Raw genomic sequence first — 9,350 nt, forward strand, 5'->3', positions numbered from 1 at the left:
CGAAATTCAAGTCTGCATATGCAGACACTTTGGGATGTGCATGCCGGATTGCCGGTTGGGCGCATCGATGACAGAGGCAACGTGCATGTCTTTTTTTATGTCAAACGGACGAAATCCGAAATCGTGCATTGGAGTTTCCTTCACCTACTCGGCCTATTTTTTTTTATTGAGCAACTACGACCTGTGCCTTTTCATTGAAGAATTGACTAATTCATCAGGGACCGTCTACATTCAGATTCATGAAAAACATTTCAGCACCAGTTACTTTTCTTTCTTCATCGTCCGGTCGGCACCCAACGGTCAGCAACACACCACCACGCATTCATCTTCTTCCTCCTCCTACCCAGGCGACCCTGCACCCATCGATGCCCTCCCCCATGTTAAGTTTCTTTCTCGCCTCCACTTGGCCGCCGCCGCTCGCAGCGTCATCCCCAGCTCCAGCGAGGTCTTGGCTCGGCCTAAGCGCGGACGAAGCTCGTCGCCCTCACCGTCGATCTCATGCAATGCAGAAAATCAACTCACACGTAAAAAATTCAGACACCTGAAATTTAGCAAAACTGAATTAATAAAAAAAACTGGTCAAAAGTCTATACATTAGCGGCACAGCATCCCCGAGGCCACGCACAAGCCGAGCCAACGACACCTCCATCCTAGCAGCCAGCCAACACCCTATAACCTGACGGCAAACCTTAGGCCACCGCCTCTGCTTCGACACCGGCCCCAAGACCTTGCAACAGTTTTGACACCAAAATGACCCAAACAACAAAAATACTACATGTATGTAGTTCTACAGGGTTTTACAGACTTCTTCTTATCTTTTTTTTTTAGATACGGCCCTCAGGCATTTTATTTATTCATTCAAAGACCGTACATAATCTGAGTGCACAGCCGCACTCAGAAAGTCAAGGATAACATCCATAGTTACACTTTGCATCTCAGTGGAGAGCCCTCTTTTTGCAAGCATATGAGCTACTTTATTTGCGTCTCTTTCACTAAATTTTAATTCGAAACCCTGGAAACCCGAGAGATATGAGGACATCTCTCTAAAAATGGGACCACAACATGATCGGTCCCTGCCTCCATTCCAGTCTTCTACCACTGTCTTGCAGTCTGATGAGATTTGAATGATCGGCCACCGTCTCTCCTTAGCGAGTAACATAGCATCTCTGCATCCCAAAGCTTCACTAACATAGGGGTCAGTAATACCAACATATGGGCAGAACCTTCCCACAATGAATCTTCCTTCATGATCCCTGGCAACAACTCCCGTACCTGCTCGTCCACCCATTTCATCAATTGCCGCATCGGAGTTAATCTTAATCACCCCCACATCCGGTTTCGTCCAAACCTCACTCATCTTTGGAATAGAATGCTGTTTGTCTGGGATATACAGTGATCTGATATGCTCCTGGATGATCTCCATCGATCTAAGGGGTTGAAACATTGTCTCACCGTGTGTGTACTTGTTGCGACTACCCCAAATAGTCCACATAACAGAGATGATCACCGCTGCCTCCTCCTTGGCGATAAACTTTGGATCCAATAGGTCGCGTGTCCATGTTGCTTGGTATAACCTTGTGAGTTTTACCCCAAAGAACCGAAGTGTTTCCGTCCAGAATTGTGTCGCCTAGTTGCAAGTAACAAAGGTATGGAACAATGTTTCATCAACATTGCCACACAATGCGCATGTAGCAACGTCGCCTACATGTCTCCTGACAAGCTCAGCCCTTGCAGGCAAAAAACCCTTGATCACCCTCCACCAGAAAACCCGAATTTTTGGTTGAACATTGAGCTTCCACAAAGCTTTTCCATGTTTCCTCATCACCAGCCGAGCTGCTTGGCCCACCTTGCATCTCGCTCTGTTGCTGTTTCAGCTCTCTGTAAGCCGTCTTGACCGAGAAAATACCCGAACGATCCCATGCCCATGCCCAGAAATCAGCTGCGACAGTCCTTGGTCTAGGCATATTCAGGATTGCCTCCACATCCGAGCGAAGGAACAAGCGTTGGAGTAACTCTAAGTTCCAATCCCCACTGTCTTCCTGTAGCAGATCCGACACGAACTGCACAGGTTCATCCGACAACCTGCAGACTGGCCTCATCGAAGGTGATCCAGCTATCCATTGATCATACCAAATCTCAGTAGTGCGGCCATCTCCCACCCTGCGGATCAGCCCCTTGTTCAGTACCTCCCGCCCCTGTATGATTGCCCGCCAAGTACGAGAAGAATTGGCAGGGCACCCGGCCTGTAAGAAGTTACCTTCCGCATAATATCTCCTTCTCATCATCCGTGAACACAATGTCTCTGGGAAGTTCAGTAGTCTCCATGCTTGCTTTGCCAACAAGGCATCATTGAACAGCTCAAGATCTCTGAATCCGATTCTTCCCTGCGATTTTGGGGTCGCCATGTTTGACCATGCTTGCCAGTGCATACCTTTCTTATCTAGCGCACCACCCCACCAGTATTTGGACATAACTGTCGTCAACTTACGGCACAAACCTTTTGTGAGTTTAAAACAACTCATAGAGAAAGCAGGCAGAGCTTGGACTACAGATTTGAGATGCACTTCTCTCCGTGCGCATGATGCTTTCCTAAAACTCCACCCCTGAACATTTGATCTTGCTGAAGACTTCTTCCTATCAATCCAACTAAACATTGCCCCCCTCCCCCCTCCGATTTTCAGGTGGATGGGGCCCTCACTCCCCTTAGTTCAATCACGAACTGACAGCTTGAACTCACATCGTAAAACTCCGTAAGTATCCGTCGATGTAGCATTGCTGGCCAAAAGCCCAAAAGTCCACCGATGGAAGAAGAGCGCATCCGACGTAAGGTATTATTGATTGGAAATGGTAAAATGAGCTAAAAGCCCAATAGTTTCAACACATGCATGGTTCTCGTGCCAGGACTCCACCGCCCTAGAGGACTACGGCTCAACGTCCTCGCGCGGGAAATGGAGATCTCACTCATGCTTGTTATTAGCAATGTTTGAACAAGTGTTGCGTTGATCTGCTTATCAAACGTCCTCCATCGGAACGTATATCTGGACTTGTGGGGCGTTGTTTGAATATGGACCTAGTATCGATCAACGCGGGGTCCGGTCGTTGTTTACAACAGGCTGATCAAGGGGGTCGTTGTTGAAAACAGACTTCACTCAGTCCATCTGTTGATCGATCAACCAACAACCCTCGTGTTCTCACCCTCCTGAACCAAATATCTGGACTTGTGGACTGTGGAGTGTTGTTTGAAAATCGACCAGGGTCAAGTGCAGTGCTCGTGTGGGAGATGGAAATTTCACACCCATTTTCCCCATCGCTCTATCACCCACTTCCACTTCCCGTGACAGCGGCGACGATGCCATCATCGCTGTGCTGGATCACCCACACCCACAGCCACCTGCAGCTGCAGGATGCACATGTCATCATTCACAGTGCGCACAACACACCCGGGGCAAGAGCCTTCGCCGCCCGCTGCACACGATGATCGCAGCTGCGGTAATACTCCGTCGTCCTCATTGCACCGAGCGTTTTTTGCTTTACGGCGAACGAGCGGCGGCATGTCCGTGACCAGGCGCTCCCGTCTCCCGTGACTCGGCCAGATCAGGCCATTCCATCCGCTCGGCCATTCAAAAGAGCCACGCGCGTCGGCTGGGACGACTAACCTGAACAGAATTGCCCTTGACGACATAAGTAAACACTGCTTAGAAATCTCGTCAATACATCAATAGTTATGTACACCGACAACAGATTTTCAATGTTTTGCTAGGTGTTTCTCGTACCCCCGACATCTAAAACGGCCAAACTACGGGACTGATGATCGGATCATGTGGAGAGCCGCGAGACTGTGGCTCCGTTCTCTGACAGCGTCGTCGTTCGCTACTTCAGCGCCTTGCCCCCATTCAGTACAGTGAGAGTGCAGCAGCAGAGGTAGGAGGAGCTTTTCTTTTCCGACTGGCAGAGTGCCCCGTCGATGTGAAAGGCAAGCGCCCGACGAGAAGCACCTGATCATGTACCGTTGGGCGTGGCATCAGAGAGCGTGTGGTTCATGTCTTCGCCATGCTTTCCGTTCATCGGCATCCATTGTCGCTGCAATGGTCAGGAAAATATAGGTTAGGAAAACAGAGGGGGGAAAAGCCACATTTCATTGGCTGCAATCTACAAACGAAGTCCCGGCATACTATGATCTGTTAACCCCCGAGCAAACGCCATAATATGTTGTGACTTAGCTTCAAATGTAGTGATGTGATGAAACTATAAATATGCGCATCAAAAGCCTATAATACCCGGTCAGTAGAGTCGACAGTGTTTCCATTCAATAACTTATGGAGCTCGTCCTTCATTTTGCTGTCCTTCTCGGGCTTGTGGAGCTCTTCCTTCATCCTGTCACCTTTATCCTTTGTGCTTACTGGAAGCAAAGACAACCCACTTGTACGATCTGGCATTTCTGCAGAATATTGGTGAAGTTTGTTACAAAATGCATCATATGGTAAATTATACTATATGATACCAAGGTGGTCAAGTGAGGGTACCTGGAAGGTTCTTGTCAATAAAGAATACAACCAAATTGACGGTATACCTGTGGAGAGAAGATCTGTCAAAAGGAAGCCGGATGCCATTGCAGTATAATCATATAATTCAAATGAAATTTGATCCTACCAAGCAACAACAACATCCACAGTGTAGTGCTTGCGAGAAGCAATGATAAGAAGACTTTGGATGATGGCCATCAACCAAGCAAATAGCTTAATCAACCTAGAAAAAACAGATCCACCAATTATACTAGAGCATGTGAGGGCACGAGCTGGCATGACACCTGTGCGAAATCAAATGCACATGTTACAAGCACAAACACCTACAAAGATAATTCAATACCTTTTTGATCCATACTTATGGTATGTACGCACGAAAACAAGAGTAAAGATCATGTGAGATGAAAATATCAGATCACCACAGCCAAAAAGCACTCCACGAGGAACTGCAAAGAATAATCTGAGATCAATAAAACTTCCACTCAAAACAATCAACCCAACAAATGAAAGGCTTACAGTTGATCAGGAGCACTTCAAGAACATTTTTGGGTGGTGGAAGAGTGGCCAGTTTCGAGCCCTGTAAAAGCAAAGTAAATGGATTCAGTAAGGCCTTCGTTCAAAGGTCTTGCGAGTGATAAGATAGCACACATGTATGCTTTAGCTACAATGAGATTGAGAGTTTAGGGTTACCTCACGACAGTGATAATTTGGGCCAGGAAGCTGAGTGGAATAGAATGTAATAATTCGCAAAAACTGTGAAGCCTGGAGGAGAAAAGTGTCACTGGTTTGGACATGGATAAAATTATGGAAGTTATGAGTTAGGACAACCATACTTACGACTAAAAATGCAAGCACCCTGCGCCAGAGTAGGACAGTGTAGAAACGTTTGCTATGATAAACAAAAGGATGAAAACTCCACTGCAATACCACGAATAAATTGTCAAAATTCGCAATACTAGTATATTATCAAGCATTATAAGAAAACTAGCATCAGAAAGAAAATTGTCCAGAAGATGCAGAGAGGAGCAAGGTAAAGCAATGACTCAGGTTAATCCACCAGAAAGAAGTATATTTGACGAACGAGACAACATCCTAATCTCATGAGAACATGGTGAATATAACAAATATCACCCAAAAAAACATCGTGATAAATTTTGACATAGCAAATTAAAGAAAAACTTCTATTACCCAACTAAAGCAAACCTAGAAATTACTCAATAAGTGAAAGTTCCAGCAACAATTTACAGGACAGCAATCAACCAAGCCATTGTCGACACAATCTTCACAATCAATATATATAACCATCAATTCTTCTATTTATTCTCGATTAAATTGCCTTCAAATTGCGTTGGCTGCTTGCTAAGACTAGCTGGTGGTTGTTTTTTCCCCACATTTGTACGTCTTTGGATACATCATACCAGGTCAAATCATCATACATAATAAGTAAAGAAAAGGGAAGCTACAATCTTCCCAAACAACATACAGTGGAGCGAACAAGTCACCTACCAACAGAAATGAAAGGAAGATGGAAGTGAAGACAGTCTCACTAAGATAACCTTTGTCTTGCCCGAGCTCCTAAAAACACGGAGAGATGACACCAGTGGTGCAAATAAATCAGCATAAAGTATTTCGAAATGATATGAACTGAACTATAAGCAGATGACATACCGGAAGGGCCATAAATCCCATGTCCTGGAGTATTGGACCGGGCCGATGCAAGTAATGTACTCCTCGAGCGGCCAATCCATGAATATACTGATTACAGATAAAATAGTTCCATGAATCTCAACACAGTCCATTTATAATGAGCAAAACATGTATTGTCAATGAGTACAATCTTAGAAGACAGTGCAGAATAATGAACTGGTGTTAGTAATTTTCCGCTCTCTCAAACAGAGAACCTGAATAAATTATGAGAAAAAGCAAATCTTTATTACCACTTGATCACGAAGCTAGCCAAAGGGTTCTATTTCGTGTGCAAAGGAAAAAAAGGGGTGAACCGTGAACCATCCGTCTCGTCAAAGTCAACATTCAGACTCGGCGGCTCAGAGAACAGAGGCGCCGACTAACAGGCCACGCCATGGTCTGATACTTATACTCGCGGGAGAAAGTAATCCAACCGAAAAAATTCGAGAGGTTCACCTGAAACACGACTCCGGCAAGCAGCAGGTGCCACTTCTCGAACAGAAGCTGCAGCTCCACCGACGTCTCCGCGCACACCTTCCTCCATAGCTGCAAGAGGCCAACCGGAGAAGAAAAAAACAGCTTAGTAACAAACCATACCCGGAACAGGACATGGGGGGGCGGCAAGCCAGCACACGCCAACGAATCGAGAACCTTGGTTGACTCCCGCGCGATGTAAATCGCCATGGCCGCGGCGCCCGTTCCCCGTCGGCCGGCTGAAGCTGACGCTGACGCTAACACCGGGCGGGCTCACTACCATGCTCCGATCCCGCACATCGCTGCCGGGATCTCGCCGCGAGATCGGCCGACGGCCGACGGCCGACGGAGCAGCTGGCTTTGGGCGGGCCCCCGGCGAGGAGAGGGCAGGCGCGCGAGCGAGCGAGCGTAGTCTCCGGCGGCGCTACGGGTGGAGGTGGAGGTGGAGGTGGGTGGTTGGCCGGGGCGGAGCCGGCGCTGAGAGGAGTCACGCGGCGACGGGGACACGGCGTCGACGGTTTGAATCGGGGGCTGGGCTGGAGGGGGGAGGGGGGACGGCTCGCGGAAACGGGGCAGGGGAATTGGGCGTTTTGGTAAAAGTGGCGGGCTTAATAACAGCTTAAGTAACAGCCTTGAGCAGAGCCAGAGAGTCTCTCTCGGCCGCGTTAATTTTTAGGCACGCTCGCTGGATTTGACGGCTTGCGGTGTTGTTAACTGTCTCTAGCTAACCTGGCGCAGGATTTTAAATTCTGATGGCCCATCTAATATTATACTCCTTTTGTCCCAAAATAATTGTCTAAACTTTATACCAACTCTAGTATAAAGTTGCATTAAGTTTAAGACAGTTATTTTGGAGCGGAGTGAGTAATACGTATTTTAAAGTGTATATTTATTTATTTTATTTTGTATGTTGCTCATGTTAAAATCTTTAAAAAGCCTTATATTTAGTAACGGGCATAGTATCGTCTAATATTCTATTATGAAAAATATGGATTATGTTTTCAAGAAAGATCTTAAATTACAATTGTTTCACTGTGGTACTAGTTTGTTTGCACTTTCAGTGAGACTATGAACAAATTCACCGAATTTCAGTAGGCATTGAAATATTTTCCTTTCGGTACAAATGTTACAACCTTTTTTAATTTATTTTAAAAAAAGGAGAAATACCTCCGGCCTATGCATCAGCATGATGCATACAACCCCTTTATTAAAAACAGAACATATTACAATAATTTTAGTAGTATACATGAATTTAAGTATTTTTCTAGATTACCTTTTAAAGGAGTTCCAATAGTTGGTTGAATTCAATTGAATGATTCAGCATTTTGGCCGAAATCCAAGCCTAAATAACTGATTTTTTTAGTGATTTTGGTTGTTGCTAAAAAAAATATCTGAAACTGAAGTGAAACCATGTCGACTCTGGTCATTTTTCTATTTATCCATGTTAGTTTCTCTCGGCAAATTGATGTTGACAACTAATGCAGGGAAGCAATTGACTTTAATATACTTATTCATAGAAAGGGTTGAAAGAGACAAGTGTTAAACTAGATAGAAAGGAAGTCGAGTATTTGTGCCCGAGCTTATGCTCTTGGTGAATAGTAAAATCAGGAAAAATTAGTAAAAAACACATAAAAATTATTTTTTTTGCCGTAACCTTTGACCAATGTGCTATGTGCTAGCAAAAAATTATCATGAATGACCATTCCTGGAAGCCGTGGCAAAAAATAAATCAATACTTCAGAAATGCTATTTTTGAAAGCATTTTTGTGTACTGTTTTTTTTTTCATGACTTCCATGGATATCAATTTGTGGGGAGAACTTTCAAGCATAGAAAACATCTGTCAAAAGTTACCAAAAAATAAGAAACTTTTGATATTTCTTTATTTTCTATCGATTTTACTGTTCATCAAGCTTGTTAAACTAGGGAGCAGAAGAACACTTTCAAGAAAAGGACGCCAGCTTGTGTACGTCTACAGGAGTTGCATCCACCGCACCCCACTGTACTCTTATTTTCTCCCATTAAAACAATGATACTCCCTCGTGCGCATTCGTGAAAAAGAATATGTGTTGAAATCCAAGTAACTTACTCGCTTTTGTAGAAATAAAGAACCACATCATCATGTTGGGTTGCGAGATTTTGATTGTTTTTTGTGAATAAGACTTGTGAATAATTCTATCAAAGACAAGAAAACAAAAGGACATCATTATTAGTTCAAAATAATTACACATTTTGTTCCTTCATCTTGTTTGATTCTCTTTTCTTAGCTCTGAGCAACTGTAAAGTTGACCCAAATACATCAAATAAAAAATCCCATTGTGAAGAGGATGTTGACACGACCAACATACTCTCCTTTTTTTGCGAACTTACTTGTTGGTACATTCATAAAGCGAGGATGTAACTTATAGCTTGCTATTTAACTAAAAAAATGTTTTTATTACTTAATGCCTAAAATTAAAAAATCTAACAATGAAGACAAAGTAAAGTCGGGTGCAAGGAGACGTTTATGACATCATATACTAGATGTCTATTAATGCTACTCCCTTCGTTACGGTTTAGAAGACACAGTTAATCTTGCGTGTGTTTTTAAAATAGACAAACTTAAGACGCGAAAGCAATTATTCTTATTAATTACTCCTTCCGTTCCTAAATATAAGTCTTTCTAGAGA

The 9,350-nt window shown here is 44.2% G+C and overlaps 1 protein-coding gene across 1 annotated transcript; it reads right to left on the minus strand.

The window, feature by feature from the left end:
* Positions 1 to 3,681: 3,681 nt before the first annotated feature.
* LOC123444889 (phosphatidylinositol:ceramide inositolphosphotransferase) lies at positions 3,682 to 7,241 on the minus strand. Its single transcript, XM_045121769.1, has 12 exons — positions 6,861 to 7,241; positions 6,666 to 6,755; positions 6,192 to 6,278; positions 6,030 to 6,098; positions 5,361 to 5,441; positions 5,214 to 5,285; positions 5,040 to 5,100; positions 4,867 to 4,969; positions 4,651 to 4,746; positions 4,524 to 4,570; positions 4,278 to 4,438; positions 3,682 to 4,080 (listed from the first exon to the last, which is right to left on the minus strand). Exons 1-12 carry the CDS (start codon positions 6,891 to 6,893, stop codon positions 4,000 to 4,002), a joined length of 981 nt encoding a protein of 326 aa, XP_044977704.1. The 5' UTR covers positions 6,894 to 7,241; the 3' UTR covers positions 3,682 to 3,999.
* Positions 7,242 to 9,350: the final 2,109 nt, after the last annotated feature.

Source organism: Hordeum vulgare, chromosome 3H (genome assembly GCF_904849725.1).
Source record: "Hordeum vulgare subsp. vulgare chromosome 3H, MorexV3_pseudomolecules_assembly, whole genome shotgun sequence".
Lineage (NCBI taxonomy): Eukaryota > Viridiplantae > Streptophyta > Magnoliopsida > Poales > Poaceae > Hordeum > Hordeum vulgare.

What these genes read in the sequence shown, in the direction of transcription:
- LOC123444889 (XM_045121769.1), bottom strand. Translation starts at nt 6,893, where the DNA reads ATGGCGATTTACATCGCGCGGGAGTCAACCAAG. An exon ending in TGGGATTTATGGCCCTTCCG is followed by an intron (nt 6,099 to 6,191) that starts GTATGTCATCTG and finishes CCGTGTTTTTAG; the next exon opens with GAGCTCGGGCAAGACAAAGG. An exon ending in GGGTGCTTGCATTTTTAGTC is followed by an intron (nt 5,286 to 5,360) that starts GTAAGTATGGTT and finishes TTTCTCCTCCAG; the next exon opens with GCTTCACAGTTTTTGCGAAT.